This window comes from Glycine max, chromosome 10 (assembly GCF_000004515.6).
Source record: "Glycine max cultivar Williams 82 chromosome 10, Glycine_max_v4.0, whole genome shotgun sequence".
NCBI classification, from domain to species: Eukaryota; Viridiplantae; Streptophyta; class Magnoliopsida; order Fabales; family Fabaceae; genus Glycine; species Glycine max.
Genome location: NC_038246.2, coordinates 3,404,296 through 3,428,603, shown reverse-complemented (window position 1 = coordinate 3,428,603; position 24,308 = coordinate 3,404,296). Strand labels below are relative to the sequence as shown.

The window sequence follows — 24,308 nt, the reverse complement described above, 5'->3', positions numbered from 1 at the left end:
TTGATGATTCCTTTTGGCCTACATATACTAGACCCTATTGAGGTCCAAAAAAGATCTCTACATTAAAGTCATGCTTAAAAAATCCTGCTAAGGAGAAAATATCAGTACGTTGCTTCTTCCTATCATTGTATCCTATGCAATGCATAATTGAACTGTATAAGGTGCAGTTTTAAATCTAATGATGATTAATTTTCGAAAGGATATTTCATGTTTCAGTTTAATATATAATTTTTTTTATAAAGGGTAAAGTCCTATTTGCGCTTGCGTAATGAACGATTCGATTTGTAGAAGAGTAAGTTACTTTAATCTTTTTATTTATATTTAATTTATATACAATTAAATATCTTTACAATAGTATTTTTTTAAAAAATTATTGATATTTAAAGAAAATAATTTTAAGATACATAATAAATAATAAAAGTATTATTAATAACAAAACTACCAATAACAATTTTTTTTTTCAAAATTATTGTAATAAAAAGTCAATAAAAACATACTTATATGAATCATTAATAATTAATAATTAAATCAAGAAATTATTATTCTGATATACTAATGTTATACTGATATAGTAAAACATTTCTTATTTGAGAATTTAATAATTTCAAATTTTTGCTATAATGCATTTATAAAATAGAAGTGATTAGGTATTTAGGTTTAATATTTTTTTTAAGAAAAGAGGGTTTGCATAACGAGACAAAAAAATTACAACAAGGATATTTTTGTCAACTTTTTTTTCAAAAATATTTTGAATGTACGCGTAACATTAATAAAATATGAAGAAATTTGTGAAAGCTTTATATAAAATATACAAAACATGAAATAGAATAGAATAATTTACGCTGTTTTAGAGTAAACTTTTCTTCCCCTCATTTAGAAATATATTAATAAATGACACCTTTAGAAATATTTTAGCAAAAGCAAAATTATAACTTACAACCCACTAAAGTTGATCTAATAATAAAAAAGTTAGGATAATATACATAAAATCCTAAGTTCAAACCTCATTACTATATATCATTTTGAATCATTAACTGTCCTTCGGTTAAAAAAATACTTTACAATTTTATCAGTTTTGATTTGATAGCATAAATGTCCCTCATTGAGGAAGAGAAGATCTTTCTTACCTATAAAATAATTCTACAATATGAAAGCTGACGTATTCTGGTTCTCTAGATCTCCAGACATCAATAACGAAGTATTTTTTTTTTTCATGTATAAGATTATAATTTGATTTTCAACACAGGCAGAGCAGGGACTGCTTGCCATCACTAAGAGACTAAAAAAAAAGAATGAAAGAAAGAAAACAATGGTCTGTCAAGAGCAACTGAAACCTCAGAAGATCATGCAAACACAGCTGCCATCATGTAGTTACAGAAAATCTATTGTTGTCTTTGTCATCCCTTCTTGGCCTGCATGAACAAAACAGCAAATACCAAAATTCAGATCTCTTGGATGGAAGCAACATGAAAAAATGAATGCAAAGTTGCAAGGTTTACTTGTTTGTGGTGAAAATAGAAAGAAGGGTAGTACAGATTAATTAGTTATGTATGAATGATTTCCCAGTAATGGACTACTTACAACAAAAACAGGCAAAAAGAATAGAGAAAAAATATTGATAATTTAAGTTTTAAAAACAATATTACAGGGACATGCATAGTCTATTTTCTATAAGAACTGATTTTCCTAAACACAGCCAGCCAGGGAAGACAGAGAATGAAACTTACCTTGCTTAGGTATTTTTTCTGAATTTTCAGTGCTTCATTAAGTGCTTTTTTAGCATCAAGATTTGAGGTTATGTCTCCCAAGATCTGAGGAGAGAGAGGTTCACGTGAGAAACATGCAAAATCATATATGTATCCATAAGGGGGGCATAGAAGGAAAGAGAGATACCTTGACAACATCGTCCACGCCCTTGGCCTCATTTAAAATCCGCCTATTCTTGATCTCAAGAACACTTGCAACAAGAAAAACAGACAGTGCACTATTTTCCTCTGTATGCCCAGTCTTCACATTTTTTCTCTCAAATTTTCCATATTGCTTCAAATGTTTGTCGTTTGTTGGAGGCAAGGGGCCTTTTGTTTTTGCATGATCTGGATCCTCATATTTTGTGAAGATGTATGGGTTGTATTCCATGGCCCACATCAACTGGAAACAATCTATATTATGTCTTAAAATGAGCTATTAATGTGAAATACTCTATCTCATCAAGGAATGTTGAGGAATCAGAAAACGGTAGCTGAGGTCCTCAACTTTTAAATATGCATTTCCTGAGAAAAATTAAATCGTCATAGGAATCGTCCTTACCTCCCAAAGATACAAAGTATCTGCAAAAGAAAATTCTCTTCGGAAAAGAACCATAAGCATGCGAAATGCAAAGAGATATTCTCCTCCATCTAAATCCTCTGCAAAATAAAAAAGTGATGAAGTTAAAAGGGTTGCTTTCTTGGTTCTTTCACACGGACATTGAAGAATGCTTCTGTATGCTGAGGCAAGCTATCATGCAATGTCTCCCTTAATGAGAGGTCCCCTTAACTACTAACACTACTATAGATGAATTTTAATAGCAAAATTAGCAATCGAGCAGATACTTATAAAATTTTCTGTTATCAAGGAATCTTAGAATATGATTGTCAAAGAAAGAAATATTTCCACAAACATCCACCATCTTAAACTGAAAAGATTTTGGATGCATTTGACGTTGGTTCTGGTTCAAATTATAAATATAGAAGAATCTGAAATATGAAACTACTACTCACAGCATATTAGAAGCTTCCCAAACAGGTTTTACGTACCAAGGTGATGATGAAGCTTTGGATCAACTGTTTTCATTATCTGTGAGAGTGTAGCCAACTGAGATTGGACACCCATTGAACTTGCACTGCACCTGAAGTTCTCTCTCTATTGTGGAAACAAAAGCAGGAATGTAAATACACCAGAAAAAATAATTTATTGAGATCACAGACTTTTTATTCTTTAAATGAAAACAAAATTAACAGCAACAGATAGAATAGGCCTAAAGTTATTGAAGTAAGCCAGAAGTACTTCTTTATTTGAACTAGCTATAGTAATATGTTCAACTGTATTCTGTTTGATTTTTGAGAAAGAACTGGGTACCACACTAAGAAAATAAGGAACAAGACACAACTTTTTCTTGAGAAATCAGTTTCAATCCCAACAGTAGAGTGAGTCTGTGCTCCAGGACTTTGTCATACATTTTTTTGTGCAGCAATATTTCATCAAGTGTGGAAAACATGTATACAAATCAAACAGAACAGGAAAAAAGTTCGAGAAATTCCTACCCACGTCTTTTCTAGTCTCTACTCAACAACTATAAGTAAAAGTACCAAATGGGTTGCGAGAATAGCACCAGTAAATATTGACATGCACAAATGTAGCTCAAAGCAATAAAAGAAATATCAGTCTGATGGACAACTAAGCATGTTTTCTAACAAAAATTTTCAAGGCCACTACCCACTAGATTGTAGTTTCTCAATATCAATTATCCAACCAAGCTTTTAGGTGAGTTTGTTGTTGATTTATGTATGGCTTACCATCCTTCGCATTGCACGGTCAAAGCACCAGTAGCAATCTGCTTCATTCTCAACAAGAATAATCAAAGGTGAGCAAATATCATTCATTCCTGCAAAGAAATCAACCCCTTAAGAATGTCTCTAACTTCTCGAAGCTCTTTCAGTTCAACATATAAAAATTAGACATAACAGGTTACCTTGTACATAACCAATATCATTGTCCAACCAAGCATAAACTGCTAGAACATCGAAGAGTTTTGCTTGATTAGCTTCAGTCTCATAAAATTCAAGTGCTCGATCTGTTCGATGAACATCCAGACCTACAATGCAAAGTAATCAAGTAATCAAGTAATCAATTGCCACTTTGGATGCTTGTTGGAACAAATTAATTATTAATAAAGCACAAGCAAATATTGTTTTAAGGGGAAAATAACACTATTAATAAACTACAAACAAAAAGAGAAAATAACAGCATAACGACCTTGTTGTTCTGTGAACACCATGGAACATATGCCATCACCATCACAAATCAGGCACAAGGTGTTCTGCCTTAATTTGACTTATGCCATACTAAACTTTCAGGTTGCTATTCGGTTTTAATGATTTCTAAAATTTGTTAATTAGCTGCATTTATGGAAGTATAATCTATATGGTATGTAAGCAAGGATGGTGCATTTGCTATTACACATTAAATCCATTACTTTAAAAGAACTTCTTAAATTTATTTGAAGCTTAAACTATATGTTTAGAATATTTGTCCTCTTTGCAGAGAAAATTTACTTGCTAATCAATTGAGTGAAAAGTGCTGATAGAATCATGACCTTACACCCGCAAAAGAACACAACCCTGCTTCAATGTCAATCTGTAAGTACAAAAAGAGTTCTCACTTTTCATGAATCCACAAATTTATGGCACTAGCTTTTTGGTTCAGTGAAGCCCAAGAAGCAAAACTTTCTTATCAAACAGAAAGGAAAAAGCATCCAGTATTTATGCAGAAGCATATACATACCAATCTGATGTAATAATTGCATCCACTGCACAACTTTCTTATCTGAAGTCTGGACGCCTACCATAGAAGGATCTATTGGCTGGCCTTCATCATCAATGAGGGGTGTTGTAATAAATTTTCCACTACCAATGACTGGGACCATCTTTTGACATTCAGCTTTCCACATATCATACTGCCCCCTGTACAATAAATTTATTAAAGATTTTACTTTTTGTTTATTTCAATCAATACAGAGAAGGGGAAAAAAGGAAAAGATTTAGGGTTTACTCCTTGAAAAATTAGAAACACCAATAGCACTTCAGAAAAAAACTAAACAAGAATATAGGAGGAAATGTAAGAAGCCGCCCAGTCTCAAGTTACTATAGTCTAGATTCTTTGGGAGTTAAAGCAAAGAGTACTAATCTTCTTGTTCATATATTATGAGGCACCAAGCCAAATATTAATTGGAAGCATGGCATCCAAGAGGTAACAATTTTGGTCTCACAATTGTTATTAGAATAATACACAATCTGAATATTTGGCCAGCAATTACACAGCAGTGCTGTAATGGCAATGAACACAGACAGTGGCAGGAACAGTGGTGATAAATGAAAACGTGATGGGAAACACAGGTAATAGCAGCATGGCAGCAACCAGCAGGAAATCACTGCATGAAGTGACAACTGGAGTATGGTGGAATTGATGGATGACGGCTAAATACGGTCCACTTATTTTATTTGTTTTAACTCCCAAAATATGCTAGCTACTAAAAAACTGATAACTTGGCCCTTCTTCACAGTTTAAACAAGACAAAGTGAAAAAATTCACCAATAACATCAATCATCTTAGAACCAACACAAATTGCATTCCTAATGAACAAATACCTTAATTCAGAAGACCACAGAAATTTGAGGAGTATTGCTAATGTTCCTTTAATTCTGTAAATCTGATTTACAGATTTGACAAAAAAAAACATTTAAATGAAAATATACCTCCTGCGTTGCTTGAGCTCATTCCGTTCTTCAAGTGTACTGTTAGGATCATAGCAACCTAGCAAGAACTCCCACACTTCCCCCTTGATTGAAGGATGGACACCCTAAATAATTTATAGAAATAAGTATAGGCACAAATCAGAAGGAACATAACTTGAACAATAATATGATAATGAATTTAACTTTTTTAATATACATAGGAAGAAAAATATAAAGCACATGAAATGGTTATCGCTTATCACAAATCACAATCTTATGGTGTCGCTTTTATAGAGAAAGTGTCTTTCGGGCATGTGAAAGGAGGGGGGTGGGGAAGTGTCACCAACCAACTCTCCCAAAAGTAAGCTCATAGGTAAAAACACATGAATGATTTTATACTTTGGTAACGTTTCTACTTTGGGCTAGTTAAAAGAATGGTGGCAACAAGGATTGAACTATATAGACCATTAATCATAGAGCTTCTAGTTGCTGTATTTGTGGTTGAATATTTCAAAAGGTTAAATTTCAAAAGCTCAAATAAAGGTTACCCCTCTCTGTATTCGTCTTAGCACTTTTGCAATATCCAAGTGACCATCTTGGGAGAATGATGCCTGCCATCTTCTTTGACTTAGAGTTTTGCCAGCCTATGGAAACAGAAAATGCAGTGTTTAAATCATAAGGTTTTATTTTCCCCTTTTATATATAAAAACAACATATTCCTAAAAAAAATCATTTATGTCCCATGCATAAGTTGCTTATCACATTCAAAGAGGGTATATACAAGTTTACAATCATTCCAAATAGGGTTAATTGAATTGGTGAGCATTTGTGATCAAAATACAATGGCCAAGCAATAAGAAGTGTGATAAGAAAACAATTGAATTAGTGAGAAGCTCAAGCTCACCCTTGGTTTAAATCGAGTGGCTGGAACATCAGCTTGGCATTCTGCTTTAATGGGGTAAAAGGTATTCAACTCAGTAGTTCCAGAACTCTTCATAAGAACCCCCCACAGTCCCTCACAACCAACCATCTGCTAACCCACACAAGTTCCTTTTTCAATCCAACAAGCTCCTTACTAGAGAGTTGAGACTCATCACACCATCAATAGCTGTTATTTGAAGAAACTCAACACATTAAACAAAAATTATTTTTTCTACAATTAAGGAAAGAAAAAAAAACCAAAAGGGTCAATTTCACTGGCAACGGCATGTTTCGATGATTACAACTAAGTTAGCTTCCTTAAAGTTGCCAAATTGTCGGAAAAAAAACAAAAGAAGAAAAAAAGATAAACACAAAGACACGTATTAAATCGTTGTTTGGTTGGTAACACCGACAATAAGAGAAAGATGATCTTAATCGGATTCCGCACGTTAGAGAGCTCTTGAAAAACCCAGTTGCGGAAATGTTTCTGAGGCAAATATGAAATCAGAGGTGAGGAAAAGGAAGCACCTTGACGATTTGGGAAGTGACTTATTAACGCGAAAAGGTGAATCATTTTAATTTTTTTTTATGGTTTGAAGAGGTATGGATGTGTGAGAGATGAAATTGAAGGGAATTTAGAATGAGATGTTGTGTCGCAGGAGAGAGAGAGAGATCGAAAGGCAATGAGTGGTTGAATAGGATAATTCGCCGAATGAACAATGATTGTTGACGAGGAAGTAAGGAAAGATATCAGATTCAGAAGACTATTAACTATATATATGCATGTTCTGTTTCCAACGGTTATTTGGAATTGGACATTTTTTAATCTTGGTTGCCACAAATTCATTAATATCATCGAGGTATATTTGGATCATTTCTGTTCCTCCCACCATCCACCCAACTAAGATTCGTGCTTGCGTTATTATGTTCAAAATTTCATAGGCCCTTTAACCAACTTCACTAAAGGAGAAAATAATGTTTCTTTCTTGAGTACCTTTTTTAAAAAAGATTTTCACTAATTCAGTTAAGGTTTTTTATATTAAACTTTCAAATTCGAAGCCATGGTTGATTTTTTTAAAGATAAAGATAATCAGTGGTGTATTCAACAAATACGGGTTTTAAATGTCTTTTTTATATAAAAAAGTCATGGTATTTACTCAAGAATTTTATACAATAAAAAAAATCGATAGTATTTAATCAATACTATCAAGAATTTTCGTAGAGAACTATAAAATTTGAAGGTATTCAAATTGAATTTTTTTATAACTTAAAAAAATTATATAATATTTAAAATCATACAGATTTAGGTGAATTATCTTAACAATTGAATTTTTTGTGACTTTTTAGTTATATCTATAAACATCAAACGCATCAAATAATCTCATCAATTCACCGTAGTAAAGATGGCATGAGAAGTGAATCCAATGAGTAATAAAAAAATTGAAATTTTAATATTAAATTTTTTCCAATTGTTCATAAGATTTATTTTTTATGCAATTTTTATCATGTTTGATCTCTTTTTTATTCGTATATCAGTTGAATTCTATAGCTTTCATATAATTGAATCTAATAAAACAATTTGCTTGTCTTGAATTAATAAAAATATTCAAAATCGTGTTCAAAAATTAAAAAAAATATATCATTATTTCATAATATCTATTTTAACTCACTTTAAAAATATAAAGGATTAAATTAAAGCTTTTAAAACATAAAAGATTAAACGGGTAATTTAGCCAATGTTTTAAATTTTAAATATACCAGTTTTCATTTAGATTGGACCGTGTTATGATACAAAGAGATTGTGAAGTTTCCACTGAATATGGTCATGACCGCTGAGACTGAGAAGGTAAATATAATAATATCTGTTTTTCAAACTTTCACTGAATGCAACAAAAAAATAGACATTGGAGTCCATAAACCTTCTACACCATTTCTTTTTCCATCGTTACACTAAGTTAAAAGAGTGCGTTAGAAAAATTATGGTTAGTATTTTTCTCTTTGTTTTGATTCTTCCTTTTGGGAGTAGCTGATCATTAACTCCTGCCAGAGCCCCAAAAAGAACACAAATTAGCATTGCAGCACGTAAAAAACTTAAATAAAAAATGAAATGAAAGGTTTTAGTACCTGTTTTAGCTCTTCAGTCTCCTTTTCAACTTCATCATTATCCAAGGCATCAACTATGGCATCTGACATCATTTCAGTCTTCACATAAATTATGTAGTATAATTAAAGTCCACAGCCAGGGAAACACGAACAATGATTCTACATTTATGCCAATTTAAAGTGTACTAAAATCAAACAATGATTCTACACACTAATTTTTGAAATTTCTCCTTCTCTTCTCTATTTCCACTTTGCAAAATGGAGGATTAGGGAATCAATCGCTTTAATTCTATCTCTCTTGGTTTCATTTGGAAAAAAGGAAGGATACCAACAAAGAATTTCCTAATGAAATCGAAATAATCCTTTGAAAAGATCAACCCTCCATTTCCACAACCCCCTCCTACCCCGCTCTATTGTCTACAACGAAATTAATAGACAGAATATATATGAATTTCTTTTGTGTAACTTATAAGTTGAGAATTTACTCTGGCCCCTTATAATTGAAGTTACAAATTGACACTTCTGTTTTGGGTGTCATGTTTTGTTTAGATGGTTTGCTTTTTATTTGTCTAGTTGTTTGACCTTTGAATTTTGATGTAATTGCAGCTCGGGCAGGGCATTGATGACCTTCAGAAGCGTTTGGCAATCATATTATTTTTGGTCAGAGGCTGCAGTTCTCAGGCTCAGTTGTAAACCAGAACTATAATTGTTTCCATAACTCTTTTCTTGGGATCTCAGAAGTTCAATTTATCATACTTGTACTTTTCATGTGTATCCAAAGTTTCCATCATTTAGTGTGTTTATTTTTCCGTGAACAAACTCCAGATGTACATTCAAAGAAGTAACAATTTGTTGCTTGTCACAAGAACGCATACCAACGGATTGAAACGGTAAAACAAACGTTACACTGCACCTTATAACCAACCAGATTAATCAAACGATCAAGCAGTAGTTTTTACTAGAAACCCAATCACGAGTGTTAAGAACATCGCAGCTTAGAGGATGATGATAATGCCAGACTTACATTCATGTCTAGATTTAACTTATAAAGTGTAAAGTTCTCTACACAACGTGCATTGATGAGTTCTGGTTCTAGAGTGGAAAATCCTTTTAACTTTCAAGCCATGTCAGAACAATAAAAGTAGCTTGTAAATAAATTCCATTCTTAAGGGCAGTTTTAATATGTAACATGCAGGCAGCGTTGGACCTCATTGTTAAGAAACAAGAACATGGTGTTGTATCATGGAGCGTACTACAACTTAGGTCTCATCTAGTACAGTAATTAAATATTAAAAGAATTTCAGTTGAATTCTCTTCGGCACGTCTTAAGAACACGCTACAGTGGCTGAGAAACCTGGTGAAACAACAATTCTGGGGGCAGAAAAAAGTCCACCTTTGTCCAAAACTGATATCAGGAGATCATGCCATTATGACCTCAACTCTTGGGTTTCTTTCCATAATGCTTGAGACTATTCTTGAATAAAAGGTGATCTTGCATCTCAGGAGTGTCATAATTCAGAATATAACAACAAAAAGACACAACCTTTACTTAATTACTTCCTGATATTGAGGAGCTCAAAGTTCCGCAGAGGATCATCACGGCCTCTTATAGAGCCACCATGCGTATAAGTTGCTTGTTTGGTGTCATACACTGGTTGAACTCTGTGAGCACCAGATGGACGGCTCCCAGTTATGGTTTGCCTGCCAGTATGGTCACCTGAGGATATTGGCCTGTTCGATGAGATCATGGCTCTTCTTGAACTGCTGCCATATCGAGTGGAATTGTGTTGCGCATAGTGCTGTCAAATACATGGTAAAGAGTTAAACATACACCAATAATTGATAGTAAACACAAGACTTCTTCAATAATCACAAAGTATAAATCTGATTGGAGTCAAGTACCACCAAGGAATGCTAGCATCACTCTAACATCTATTATTGATTGGAAATCACCAATTTTGGTAGGTCTCACTTCTCTTTTAATGACTCTCTTGATTTAGAAGTGGAAATCACCAAGTGATTTCTAATAATTCAGCCAGTGAATCCACCCCTATATAACAAATCCGGTCCTCATTCCTGAGTAGAATAATGTCTTCACATATCTCCTCACTTTGTCATGTTTCTCTCTCATTTTGTGACACTTGTCTTCTAAAGATTTATATTACATCAAATCAATATATTTTTTTTCTTTTTAACTATTTATTCAATAAAATGAAGATTTTTACTTACCTTAGTTTCTTTAATCAATACTCAAATAGTTTCTTTAATCAATATTCAAATTTCCTCCATCAACGTAAAACATAATGCTTGGAAATTAGCAATAAAACAATCTTACTATAAATTAACTTAATTTTGGGGACTTTTCAAAACTTAATGTTTCAGCTTATATCCTGTTTTAATTTATATTTTTACTAACAATAAAACAATCCTTCATCAATTAAAACAGCCTTCTCTGAAACATTTTATTTTAATTTAACTTATATATTTTACACGTATTTACTAGCACAAGTACATGGGCTACTTGCTAGTTTCAAATCAATCTTCAGTTAAAAAAGAGGATATTGAAACCATATACAAAATTAAAACACAAGATTAGAACAAAAAATATCCCATCATTTATGAGAAAAAGTAAGCTAATTTACTCTCTTATTGGCTTCTTTCCCCATTTCTTCCAAGATAGAAGTTTTTCAAAGTCCAAACTATAAACCCTCCATACAAAAGACAATAGCATGCAATATCTCTACAAACCAGATATCTAGAAAATAAGAGGTCTCTTTGGTTTGAGAAAACGTTTTCCATTTTATTTTCTTGATTTAATTTATAATTACAAAATAACACCAAATTTGCACTTTGTTTCCTATTTTCAAATATATGTACAGAAATGATGAAAATAATATTTTGGTATTCTCACCATTTCCTGTACAAATATTAGAAAGCAAATTGAAAACAATGACAATTTTTTTTTATTATTATTAGAGAAAACAGGAAGTGAAAAAACAAAAAATAAAAAAATTGTTAAACCATACAGGCCCTAATATTCTCATATGAAAACTTCAAATGGTGATTCATATATTCTTATTGTTGAAAAATATTACCAAATCCTTTTGCACTGGTGCATCCTCAAAACTTCTATGTTTGGTGTGATCACCACGAGGACTAGCATTTGCAGGGTTCCTCCAGGAGAACACTTCAACTGCACCAGAAAATTTCTCTCGAATTTCTTTCCCAACTGAAAGAAATCGCATGACCAATACAAAATTGAAATTGAGAAAAGTAAATTAGTTTAACTTTGGTGGGAGCCATGAAAAAGATAATGATAGTTGACTGCTTTCATGCAATTATTTTCTAACACAGCATATATTAAATTCAAAATTTCTGACCACCCAAGGTCAGGCTCATTAGGACACCAAACTTCATTATCTTAATCAGCAGAAAGAGAATGAACCTGAGATCTTTTCTGCTTTTTGTACATGTGGACCTGCATGCATAGCTGCCTTGCCAGTGACATGCTGTTATTACAACTACAGTAAGTGACCAACCATAGACAACATAAACAAAATAAGCAAGCACAGAAGTACTAACCCTCCCTCTGGAGCTGCCACTGATCTGTGGATACTTTAACATAGTCCAGTCAAAAATGTAATCAAACTGGTACCCTGCATAAACAATGTCAAGATCAATTTACAACCACTAAATACACTAAAAGCTTCCAGCATAATATACTGAATGCATTATCCCAATTAGATATTTTGGGTAACATACCTTCTCGAATAAATAGGTCTCGGAAAAGTCTCTTTAAATACGAATAATCTGGCTTGTCCTCAAACTGCAGTGATCGGCAATAGCGGAAGTATGATACAAACTCAGACGGATATGATTTGCAGAGCACCTGTTTACACAAGCACATTTTTCAACGGATTAATAAAATTGAAATCTGAGACAAAAGTGGGGGAATTTTACAGGTAATGCCAAGTGCCTACTGTTGAAAACAAGGATTAATACAGGGTTAAGAATTAAAAAGTGAACAAAAATCAGAGAGCATTGGTCAATCTTAGTATTAAATAAAAGTAGAACACTTAGTGCCAAATTTCTAGTGTACAAGAAACCGGCAGCCATGCTTGTATAAGTATTAACATTCAAATGTCCAAACTACTCCGGAGCTGGCTTTCAAGCCTGGCCTGTCTTATTATTAACCTCTATGGTATCAGAAAATCCAGCCTAACATGTATCAAATCAAGATCTAGTGTTACTTTCTCCGAAAAACCTCACAGATCCAGTTAGCCATAATACCTCTATGGGAGTTGACACCTTTGTCTCACTGATTTTATCATATTTTTGTTTTTTGGTGCCAGCTTTCAGTCCTTGCCAGGGAAGACTGAAAAAGGAAAATGTAAGAAAGAAAGCTGATGGTGAGAAAATCATGTAATAACATCTGACTTCCAAAGGGATAAATTAGAAGCATTTGTCAATTATCCAACCTTCCTTTTAAGAAATACATGAGCACATAACCAAGAGATTCCAGATCATCCCTTCTGCTTTGTTCTACCAGTAAAATAAATATAATTAGTTTATAGAAAACATTCAAGTCTAATAATGTAATAATTCACCTCTAACTTTTTCTTGTCAACAGAAAAAGGAATAAAGCAGCACAAAATATTACTCACCAATTCCAAGATGAGTGTTGACACTTGCGTAGCGTGCTGTGCCTGTAAGGTTCTTGTTTTCCCTATGCAAGGAACACAATTATTAGAAAAACAGTTTGAGATCAAGGAGGCTATATTTCAAACAAGGGGATTCCAACGCTGTGAGTAGGGTCTGTAGCTCGATGGGTATCACACACTATTCTACCAGCGGGAATTTGTTGGAGCAAGTTTGATAATGATAATAATAATAATAATTTATTATTATTGTTAAAATACACTAGTAATAATAGCCTATTAAAGTGATGCAAATGCATAGAATCAAAGAAAGGAAGATCTGTGCAATTACTAAATCAGGTTTGGTTTGCCCAAGTGTTGTTGCTTAACTAAATATTACACCCTACTTAAATAATGAGACAAAACCAACCTGTATGGTATGTGCCTATGAGTCTGAAGATCCCTATATTTTTTTGCAAGGCCATAGTCAATGGCATACACCTGAAATGAGACACCCAGAATGATGTATAGTTAAAAAAACTGAAATTTGCATGTGAAACTGAGTTATTTCTTATCAAACATTTATTTAGTCGGACAAAAGAATTGGAATCCATTAAAATAGATTGGAAATAAAAGATGGACAAACAAGTCATGTATAACATCCACAAGTTAATTAAAATAAGAAAAGAATGTTACAAACCCAGGAAAGAGAGTCGAGAAATTGAGACTTTGAGAGAAACAAAAAAAGGAACAATTTTATTAAATGACCAAGAATAGGAAAAAGAATTCTCCAACAGTGTCCTCTTCACAAAGGGTTTCCCATTTCATACTAACTATAATTCTTTGAATGAATCCTTCCATCCTCATTTCCCCTATTCATCTAACCAATAGCCTCTAACTAACTGCTTTACTTGTGCCTAACTAACTGTTCAAAATTTCCCAAACAATTTCACCTCCCCTTCTGTCTGCCCTAAGTCCTAACAGAAAATTAACTCAAATCTGGCCAATAACTAAGCATATATAATGATAAGGAAAACATTTCCCCTTCAAAAAACCAATTGTTTTGACCAGCAAGAAGGCTACAAAATGAAGTCTATCAAACAATAGTGTTAGGATGTATTATGAACTAAAACATCATAGAATCATAGAAAAAATAAGAAAAATGCACTGGTGAAATTTGTTTAGGGATTGTAAACGACCAAAAAAAAGCAAGAATGTTCTAGACCAATTAAAGGACAAACACGGGAATCCTAGTATATAACTGCCAATTCCAATAGCATTCAGCTAAGCTTATATTTTGAATTTTTTTTTAATGCATCAGAATCACTTTAATTTTCCTTTCCTTTCTATTTACACATCAAAGACTAAAAAAACAACCAAAATCTTCCAAACAGAGACAAGCATATTGGATCAAATGATGCCATTATATTCAGTCAAAAACCAAGACTTCCAAAAGGCTAGTTAGATCTTCATCTTAACTACTCAATTTTCATGGTCATCCTCTGCCTTTATTTATCAGTCCATCCCCCATCTGATCAATTATTTTTAGTAGGGTTTCTGTTGTACTCCCCAAATGGTCAAACCATCATAGGCAAGATTCAATCATCTTTTCCCAAGTAGGTGCTACTACTTTCTCTCATGCATTAATTCATGATCTTATATTTTCTTGTATTATACTTTTTTTGCTACTTTATTACCCAATGCTGATCTAGGCTGTTCAATAAATTTTCCTTTGAGCTTGAGACACCTTTCAATCAGAAATAACACCTGGAACATTTCTACATTTCATCCTGCCCACATGAATCCTATGATTTACATCTTTGGAGCTCCCTTTCTTTCTGTTTCACTCTGTATGATAGATACAAGATACCCTACTAAAAATAATCTCCAATTTTCACCTCTATGCCAATGCTTGTGCACCTCTTGTTTAACTTGCATTTCCATTTACTCCACTTCATTTTTATTTAATCATAAACCACCATAAACCATGTGATTCTAAAGCTTCTCCCAACAACTTTAGTTTACAATTTATTCCTTCACAAACTATTTCCATAGGACTTTTCACCAAAAAAAACTATTTCACTAGGACTATGTTTTCTACAAAAGGCATACATAATTGGCTCTTGGATGTGCTCAACAAGAACTTTCATTAGCAAGGCGTGAAGATAACAGCTAAAAAATGATCCTGCCATATGTTTGAACTTTGAACACCAGTTTTAACCCCCCCCCCCCGGTTCATACATATTCTTGATCATTAAACTTCACAAAAAGGTATACAGATTTCACAATAGATAAGGGAATATAAGAAGACGGGGGGAAACAAAAATTGAAAGAAATTATCTTCAACAATAACATACTTGATTTGCCTTTCGTCCTAGACCCATTAGAAAATTGTCCGGCTTTATGTCACGGTGAAGGAAACCTCTTGAATGCATATATTCAACTCTGTTAATCTGAAAATAGACAAGAATATTAAGCAAATAAAACATTAGTATCACTTTTTAAAGTACCTTCTTTGAAAATAGTTGCATACAGACATACCAATTGATCCGCAAGCATTAACACTGTCTTCAATGTGAACTTCCGATTACAATAATTGAATAAATCTTCCAGACTTGGTCCAAGAAGGTCGATAACCATGACATTGTAGTCTCCCTCAACTCCAAACCACTTGAGGTGGGGAATCCCCGCTTCATAAAGGAAAAGGTTTGACTGTTTGAGACTAATGGTTCTGATTTCATTACTTAAAGAAGATATGGTGCACCAATCATGTCACCAGAATCAAGAAAACAGGGACAAATGCGTATGTTATATAATGATTAATGTTATTAAGATACATTTGCCTGAAACTTCTAGCATTAGGTTAGATAATACTTTTAATATCCTAATTCCTAAATACTAAAAAGAAAGAGGGATGTAGACTTACTTCCTCCTTGAAGAAGCATATACAGTTTTGACTCATAGTGAAGCTGTGGATGCCTGGTCTTCACAGGTTCCTGGAATTGTTTGGCAGAACAAGATGGGATTGTTAGGAACTTGAAATGTAGAACATCATGAGTAGTTAAACCATTAACTGGTAACAAAAAAATTATCTCCAAAACCAGCAAAATATGATGATGAATCCAACATAAACTGTGTTGTAAAAATATGAACCAAAGTGAGTATCCAGCAGCTACAAGACAATCTTACAAAGAAAACATAATGACATTCCATATGTCACTTCAATACATGAGAACAGATCATCCACTTATTGTTCAAAAGTTAACACTCAACAGCAAGAGACCAACAGCAAGACATGACGTTTCTTTTGTTATTTTACTTTAGCCATAAATCATGTCTCATGTCAAATTCTATGTATCACGGTTGGTTGTCGGAACTCCCGTAGCACTAACAAAAAATTTAGGACACGTCACATCCAAAGTGACAATGCCTACCGCATAGAATAACAAAAGACCCCAGAGACCATGATATATACCAGATTAATACAAGGTGATTAACATCATTATGCATATTTAAGATAATATAGTATAAATACAATCAGAACCACCAGAAATAATAATAATAAATAAATAAAAATCAAGCGATCTCTATAAATTCATGAAAGATTTCCATAATAAAAAAAAATTGTGGCCCATCCAGGCAGGAAAAAAAAAAGCTTGAAGAGAATTTAACATACCAGCTTAACAGCCACCTCCTCTCCAGTTTGTACATTGACAGCTAAAACATAAGACAAAATATAACGTTACATGTTTACAGCAATAAAAAAAAACCGTAAAAAGTCACATAATAAAATGCATTAAAATAAAATAAAAGAGAAAAGAAATATGAGCATACCTAAATAGAGCTCCCCAAAAGACCCACTACCAATTTTCCTTCCCAATTTAAACTTGCCACCAATCACATGCTCCATAATGAAATAACCTAAAATCACCAGCTGCAATGATCTTCTTTTATGCTCAGATTTGTGCCCAATTCGAAGTGATTGTGCACAATCCCAATCAGAGAGGGGAAAAAACAACCCACACCCACAGATTCACAAGCGTAAAAAAAAGAATCCTACCTTTCTTCAAACACCCACCAAAATCCAATGAAATTTCACACCAAAGTCATCAAATTTGGAACCAATTCAGCGTATCCGGAACAAAGGGTAAACAAAAAAGGAATCAAATTTAAGAAATTTACAACACCCCCTTTGAAGAATGAGGATGAAATTCTAATTGAGAACACAAAACCACCTCCTCCAGCTACATTCCTTCACCCCAAAATCAATCACCCCCAGACCGCAAAAATTGAGGCCGTAATTTTAGAAAAACAGGACCCCATTATTGACCCAATAACACAAACAGAACCCTTAACGCGTTTCAGGAACCACAAAAGGGGGCCAAAATAGAAAGTGAACTTTTTTTTTTCGCGAAAAGGATTGGGAAAGCAAAAGGGATAATAGGAGCCTGTGGAAGATCAGAGAGGAAGAGACAAAAGTAATTCCACAAATGAGAAAGTGAGGAGATGAAGGGACGAAGCTGGTGTGGTTTGGCGTGAGGAGAGAGAGAGACAAAAGAAGAAGAATAATGTGAACGGAAAAAAGCAGGCAAGCATGAGGATTATAGGAATCCTGTTTCCTTTTTTTAATTTTTATTTTTAAATAAATTCATTTTTTAATATTAAATAAATTCAATTTTACTTCGTGTTATTATATTACTTTTTTTTTCTTAAATGCAAATTTTGATAACTCTATTTTGACATAGAAATATTTGATCTTTTATCTAAAAAATGCGATTTTTTTTTGTTTTTAAGAGACTTTCAATCAATCTCATATTTTAGAAAACTCATAATGCGGGTTCTCATATTTTTAAAAATTCAAAATTTTTGTTTAACTTTTAATTTTATCTTTTATTTCCTATATTTTACTTGATTAAATTATTTTTTATAATATCTTAAATGAATATGTTAGATCTAAAATTTAATTGAGTTAATATAAAAAATAAAATTTAAGTATAATTAAGGATTTAATTGAAATTGTGAATTTTTTAAAATAAAAATATTAAATATTTTTATTTTAAAATAAGGAGAATAATACGATATATTTTAAAAAAATTAATATTTTTATTTTAAAATAAAGAGATTAAATTTATGGATATAGTAAAATAGGGAGATGAATATTATACTTAAGCTTCTTCTTTTTTCAACCTAGAAGTAAAATGTTAATGCACCATAAAAACAAGATTATTTTTATTTTTTAAATAAACTCAAGTTCACTGTGTTTTTCTTTATTTATTTATCTTCTTCGTAAAAGAAATGAGAGAAAAAGAGACGTAAGACTTGAGGTTACGCGATTCCTTCTGTCTGCCGTCCACGTTTGCGCTGTCAAAAGACAAAAAATGTTTTCCTTAATTTTCTATTTATATTTTTGCCCTTTTTCTCATGCTCGTTTTTTTTTTCTGTTATTTTCCTTACAGTTTTTCCCCTTTTATTTTTTTATTTTTTTTTTGTCATTGTATCTACATTACATTGCTGCTGGTGCTCTCAAGTCAATTCTGATAGTCTTTAACTTGTCAAGGCATTTTGGTCGCAATTATTCCATATAATAATAAGAGAAATTACTCCTTATGATAATAAGAGAAACTTATACGATTAATTTAGTCTTAAATAATTTTGTAGTCTTTATAATATAAGAATATTTTGTTTTTTTTTTGTCTTTTTTATTATAGTATCTGTCATTAGATTCATCCGTTAAATCTAGTAGAAAATTTTGTATACACAAAAATAGACAAAAAATTATAGAAACCAAAAATTGAGAAAATCAAAATGAAAACAACCAAAAAATTTAAAATGATGAAAATGAAAATAATCTTATACTATATAAAGTAAACAAGTATTAAATTAAATATAAGTTTAATTTCTCATTCGTCTTTATAAGTTAAGATAAATATAAGTAATTTATTTTATAAGCCTTCTCTAAGTTCGGGAATTTTTCCTATCTTAGAATGAAACATCATTCTCTCCTCCTCTAAAGTTGTACACTAAGAAAAACAACAATTTACGGTAAAACTATAAGAATTAAACATTCAAGCACTACAAATGTACTGTTTTTTTTTTTGCAGCCACTAAATTGTACTTATGGAGTAGAAAAATAAATCTGCAATAAATCTACGAAGTTATATGTTTTTTGACAGTGTACGGACTTATATGTTCAATGTTTATTATTCTTTTAAAAAATAAGGGTGTAAATAATTGAATGATGTATTAATTTAACAAATTCTTATTAAACGAAATTTATTTCATAAACTAATTATGGAAATTATTTGAACAAATTAAAAAAGAATATGTTTTAATAAACTTCTCTATTTAAAAAGTTTATACAAAAAGAATAGATTTCATAAACTAGAATAAACTCTGATGAACACCTTTTATAACGAATTATAAAAAAAATTGTGTACTTAATTTTTAAAATACTTTTATGTTGCAGTAAAAAAGGACAAATTCACAAAACCATCTTTATAATGATTTTCTAATAAATATGTCACGAGTACATGTTTATAATTTATACAGGAAGAGAACGTGCGACTGAGCCCACTCCAAAAAAGGCCCTTCAGGAATTAATGAAGGCTTTTACGATTATGGAATAGCATACTATTTGCAATAATTGATAAGGATTGATTATGATGCTTGCTGGGATTTATGCATGGATATGACATTTCGATGTTGAAATTTTATATATATCATATACCGAAAAATGATATATATATATATATATATATATATAGACTTATATCTCGATGGGGAGAGGATAGGATTAAACGACACCAAAAAAATTATTTAAGGGTTTAGACTTATATCTTTTGTTTCAAATTTCGGTAAAAAAAAACATTTTCACTAATTCATTCTGAGTAAGAGAAGTGTGGATATATAATTTAGAATTTAATAATAATGCATTAATAATGTAAAGTAATTTTATATTATCACTAAATTATAATTATATTTCTCCTAAAAAATATAATTGTTAGAATCCATTAATTGTAGAGATTAATTTTGATTTGAATTTAAATTATAATTGATCTAAATCTTTGTATATTTTTTTTTATTTGTGATTCTGTTTTGATATTTTGTTCTCAATAATCATCAAGAAATGGTAGAGAGGATCATATATTTATTCATTATTTCATATCAATGAAAACTATCCGATACCATTTTCTTAACATGGTATCATAATCAACTCCAATTACCTCTCCTCCTTAAGAATTGAAGATTAATTTCTGAGTATGAAAATGGAGAATAGGTCAAATGAATCAGATTCTACTCCACATATACATGATCTATCTTCAATCTTGAGTGTCTTGATGGTACACTACTAAGGGTAGTGATTGAATAATTGACACAGGTGCAACAAATCATATGACTTGTGATAGAAATATGTTTAGACAGTTTTCTCTAATAGTTTTGTTTCAATCATTATAAATGCTAATGGTGTTTCTTCCCCAGTTATGGGTAGTGATACAATATCCATTTCTCCCTTGCTATCCATTTCTAATGTGTTTTTTGTTTCTTCTCTCAACTACAATCTTCTCTCTGTTAGTCAATTAACCAAGTTACATAACTGTGCTTTCTTGTTCTTTCCCACATATTGTACTCTACAGAATATATACATACGAAGGAGAAGATTGACAGTGGTAAAAGAAGTGAAGGATTATACTATCTTGAAGGTAATTCTCAATATACCAAAGGAAAAGCACTGGCTCACTTTATGAGTGATGAAACACAAGCCAAGAATAAAAGAGATATTTGGCAATGACGTAAGCAATTAGGACATCCATCTTTTAGCTACCTTAAGAGATTATTTCCTTCATTGTTTGACCATTGTCATATCTGTGATTTTAAATGTGAAACTTGTGTAATGACAAAAAGTCATCGCATTACTTTTCCTATAAATAACAATAGAGTTGATGCTCCTTTCTCTATTATTTACTCTAATGTTTGGGGACCTGCCCCTCTTTCCACACATAATGGAATGCGATGGTTTGTGACATTTGTGGATGACTGTACAAGAATGACTTTGTTATACCTTCTTAAACGCAAAAGTGATGTGTGTAAGGTTTTTCAAGTTTTTCACAAAATGATAAGCACACAATTTAATACTCCAATAAAGATAGTCAAGTCTGATAATGGAAGGGAATACTACAAAAATGAGTTGACAAATTTTATGAAATTTGTTGGTATTCTTCATCAAACATCATGGTATATGACATTAATATTCCTTCTAACTTATGGGGTGAAGTTTTAAGCTATGCAGTTTATCTTATTAATAGAGTTTCCTCAAGTGTGTTAAACTTTAAGAGACCTTTTGATGTCTTTTCTCATCATTTCACCCTTAATTTTATCAATCATTTACCATCCCATATTTTTTGTTGTGTCATATATGTGCATTTGCATCCTCACCAGCGAACAAAATTAGAATCTAGAGCAATGAAATATGTCTTTGTGGGATACAACACCACTCAAAATGGATAGAAGGCCTATCATCCATCTACAAAAAGATTTTTTGTGTCAATAGATGTTACATTTCAAGAGCATGAAAAGTTTTTTCCCTGGAAAACACTTCATTCTTCACCTCAAAGGGGGGGGGGGTGATTTGGAGGTTCAGAATGATGATAGACTTGACCAAGATATCAGGTTATTTAATGTTATGCCGACAACAACAAATAACGAAATTCAAGATAATGGAGATGAGAACATGAATGATCAAATTCAGAATAATGTAAATGAGAATATGGTCGAAGATGATAGTATAATCTCTCCTTCAACCTCAAATCCATTGTTGATCCAATTCGAAAATAATTTTGTAGAGGTATCACCTGAAACTCTTACTCCTTTTCATTATGTTGTTGATACACAAAATTGTGTTTCCACTGATATACAATGCAATGTCTATTCTACCCCAAATTCTAACCCTATAGTGAGCCTTTACACTCTTCCACCTTTTACAAATAGAGTACAACCCCCAATTAAGTATGAACCAACTCTTAATTGTAAGGTCAAATACCCCATAAACAACTACATGTCATCTGAAAAGCTATCCAAGTCATATGTCAATTTTGTATCTCAATTATCTAGTGCCTTTACTCCTAGTTGTTTGCAGGAAGTTATAGCAGATTCTAGGTGGATCCAAGCAATGAAAACAAAAATGGAAGCATTGGAGAAAAATGCTACTTGGGAACTTGTAACCTTACCGAATGGAAATAGCACAGTTGGTTGTAGATGGGTGTTTACTGTCAAACATAAAATTGATGGAAATGTGGAGAGATATAAAGTAAGGCTAGTTGCAAAGGGTTACACTCAATCCTTCGAGATTGATTACCAAGAAACCTTTGCACCAGTTGCAAAACTCAATACAATGAGGGTGTTATTATCACTAGCAACAAATCAAGACTGGCCACTTCTTCAATTCGATGTAAAAAAATGCCTTTTTACATGGAGATTTAATGGAAGAAGTTTATATGGATCCTCCTCATGGTATACCAAAGTACGCAAATATTCCTTTGGTGTGTAAGCTTAAAAAGGCCCTATACGGATTGAAACAATCACCAATAGCTTGGTTGGGAAGATTTACAAAGTCTATGAAGTTTTTCTGTTACACACAAAGCAATTATGATCACACTTTGTTTCTCAAGCATAATCAAGGTAAGATCACTGCATTGATAATATATGTTGATGATATGATTGTGACCGAAAATGATCCTGATGAAATTTTAAGCTTATAGAGACATTTAGCTTCTGAATTTGACATGAAACAACTTGGAGATCTCAAATATTTGTTAGGAATAGAAGTTGCAAGGTCCAAGCATGGTATCTTTCTTTCTCAAAGAAAGTATGTTTTAGACTTGTTAGCTAAAACAGGAATGCTTGGGTGTAAACCAATTGATACTCCCATAGAATAAAATCACAAGAATTTTCATTGTGCTGATGCAACCAGTGCAGATAGAGGAAGATGTCAAAGACTAGTGGGAAAACTAATTTACTTGTCTCATACTAGACCAGACATAGCATATGCAGTCAATGTCGTGAGCCAATTTATGCATGCCCCAAAAAAACCGCATATGAATAATGTTGAACATATATTATGGTACTTAAAATCTGCACCAGGAAAAGGTTTGTTATTCTCAAATCATGATCACCTCAAAGTTGAGGGTTATACTGATGCTGATTGGGCTGGATCAGCAGATGACAAAAGGTCTATCGTTGGCTACTTCACTTTTGTGGGAGGAAATCTAGTAACTTGGTGAAGTAAAAAGCAACAAGTAGTTGCTAGATCAAGTGCTGAAGCAAAGTTTAGAGGGATGACAATTGGAATATGTGAACTGTTATGGATTAGAAGTCTATTGAAGGATATTGAATATGAACAAAAGGATGCAATGAAGCTTTACTGTGATAATAAATCAGCCATAGAGATTGCTAACAACCCCGTCCAACATGATCGTACAAAACATGTGAAAATTGACACACATTCCATCAAAGAGAAGATTGAAGATGATATTATTGCCTTTCCTTTTGTAAAATTAGAACAACTTGCTGATATCCTGACCAAGGCAGGAGCATCCAAGGCCCTTAATAATTCTCTTGACAAATTGAGAATGTGTGACATTCTTGCATCAACTTGAGAGGGAGTGTTAGAATCCATTAATTATAGAAATTAACTATGATCTGAATTTAAATTATAATTGATCCAAATCCCTATTTTTTTTTTCTTTTTATTTGTGATTCTATTTTGATATTTTGTCTTCAATAATCATGAAGAGACGGTAGAGAAGATCATGTATTTATTCACTATTTCATAACAATGAAAACTATCAAATACCATTTTCTTAAAAATAATTATATATTTAAAATAATACTATTATGTTTTCAAAAATATCATTATTTTAAAACATAATAGCATTATAATTATTTTGTTCTTACGAATATAATATTATTTCTCAAAACAAACACAATGGCCAGGAATATAAAATTATTTCTTAAAACAACCACATTTCTTATTTTCTGATACCTAACAAACATATGAATAAAAATTCATACTTTCAAGAAACGCCTCCCTACATTTCTTATTTCGTATTTCTTATTTTTTTTATAATAATCAAATTTTCCCACCTAATGTTACTCTTTC

At 32.1% G+C, this 24,308-nt stretch overlaps 2 protein-coding genes across 5 annotated transcripts; both read right to left on the bottom strand.

The window, feature by feature from the left end:
* Positions 1-1,045: 1,045 nt before the first annotated feature.
* LOC100785775 (rab GTPase-activating protein 22) lies at positions 1,046-7,259 on the bottom strand. Of its 3 annotated transcripts, none has more exons than XM_041006306.1 (12): positions 6,827-7,256; positions 6,397-6,600; positions 6,041-6,136; positions 5,514-5,617; positions 4,543-4,721; positions 3,731-3,853; positions 3,555-3,643; positions 2,796-2,901; positions 2,308-2,405; positions 1,894-2,148; positions 1,728-1,811; positions 1,046-1,412 (listed from the first exon to the last, which is right to left on the bottom strand). In XM_041006306.1, exons 2-12 carry the CDS (start codon positions 6,520-6,522, stop codon positions 1,398-1,400), a joined length of 1,275 nt encoding a protein of 424 aa, XP_040862240.1. In that variant the 5' UTR covers positions 6,523-6,600; positions 6,827-7,256; the 3' UTR covers positions 1,046-1,397. The 3 variants fall into 3 exon arrangements, with proteins under 3 accessions (XP_040862240.1, XP_006588688.1, XP_025979809.1); XM_006588625.4 differs by having other exon boundaries at positions 6,942-7,255; XM_026124024.2 differs by lacking the exons at positions 1,046-1,412; positions 1,728-1,811 and having other exon boundaries at positions 2,019-2,159; positions 6,942-7,259.
* Positions 7,260-9,658: 2,399 nt separating this feature from the next.
* LOC100783824 (casein kinase 1-like protein 6) lies at positions 9,659-17,753 on the bottom strand. 2 transcript variants are annotated; one of them, XM_006588623.4, is made up of 15 exons: positions 17,214-17,753; positions 16,988-17,087; positions 16,830-16,870; positions 16,080-16,149; positions 15,695-15,843; positions 15,511-15,606; positions 13,584-13,654; positions 13,181-13,242; positions 12,995-13,058; positions 12,807-12,891; positions 12,279-12,405; positions 12,099-12,172; positions 11,962-12,025; positions 11,612-11,745; positions 9,659-10,315 (listed from the first exon to the last, which is right to left on the bottom strand). In XM_006588623.4, exons 2-15 carry the CDS (start codon positions 17,061-17,063, stop codon positions 10,070-10,072), a joined length of 1,359 nt encoding a protein of 452 aa, XP_006588686.1. In that variant the 5' UTR covers positions 17,064-17,087; positions 17,214-17,753; the 3' UTR covers positions 9,659-10,069. The 2 variants fall into 2 exon arrangements, with proteins under 2 accessions (XP_006588686.1, XP_006588687.1); XM_006588624.4 differs by having other exon boundaries at positions 16,988-17,074; positions 17,214-17,738.
* Between the last annotated feature and the right edge of the window lie 6,555 nt (positions 17,754-24,308).

Excerpts from the sequence above, each read along its gene's own strand:
- LOC100783824 (XM_006588623.4), bottom strand. The coding sequence starts at position 17,063 with ATGGAGCATGTGATTGGTGGCAAGTTTAAATTGGGAAGGAAAATTGGT. Across the intron at positions 12,892-12,994 it reads ATGTATTTCTTAAAAGGAAG|TCTTCCCTGGCAAGGACTGA; the intron begins GTTGGATAATTG and ends TTCCTTTTTCAG. Across the intron at positions 12,406-12,806 it reads AGGTGTCAACTCCCATAGAG|GTGCTCTGCAAATCATATCC; the intron begins GTATTATGGCTA and ends TTGTGTAAACAG.
- LOC100785775 (XM_041006306.1), bottom strand. The coding sequence starts at position 6,522 with ATGGTTGGTTGTGAGGGACTGTGGGGGGTTCTTATGAAGAGTTCTGGA. Across the intron at positions 3,644-3,730 it reads TGATATTGGTTATGTACAAG|GAATGAATGATATTTGCTCA; the intron begins GTAACCTGTTAT and ends ATTTCTTTGCAG. Across the intron at positions 2,406-2,795 it reads AAAGCTTCATCATCACCTTG|AGGATTTAGATGGAGGAGAA; the intron begins GTACGTAAAACC and ends TTTATTTTGCAG.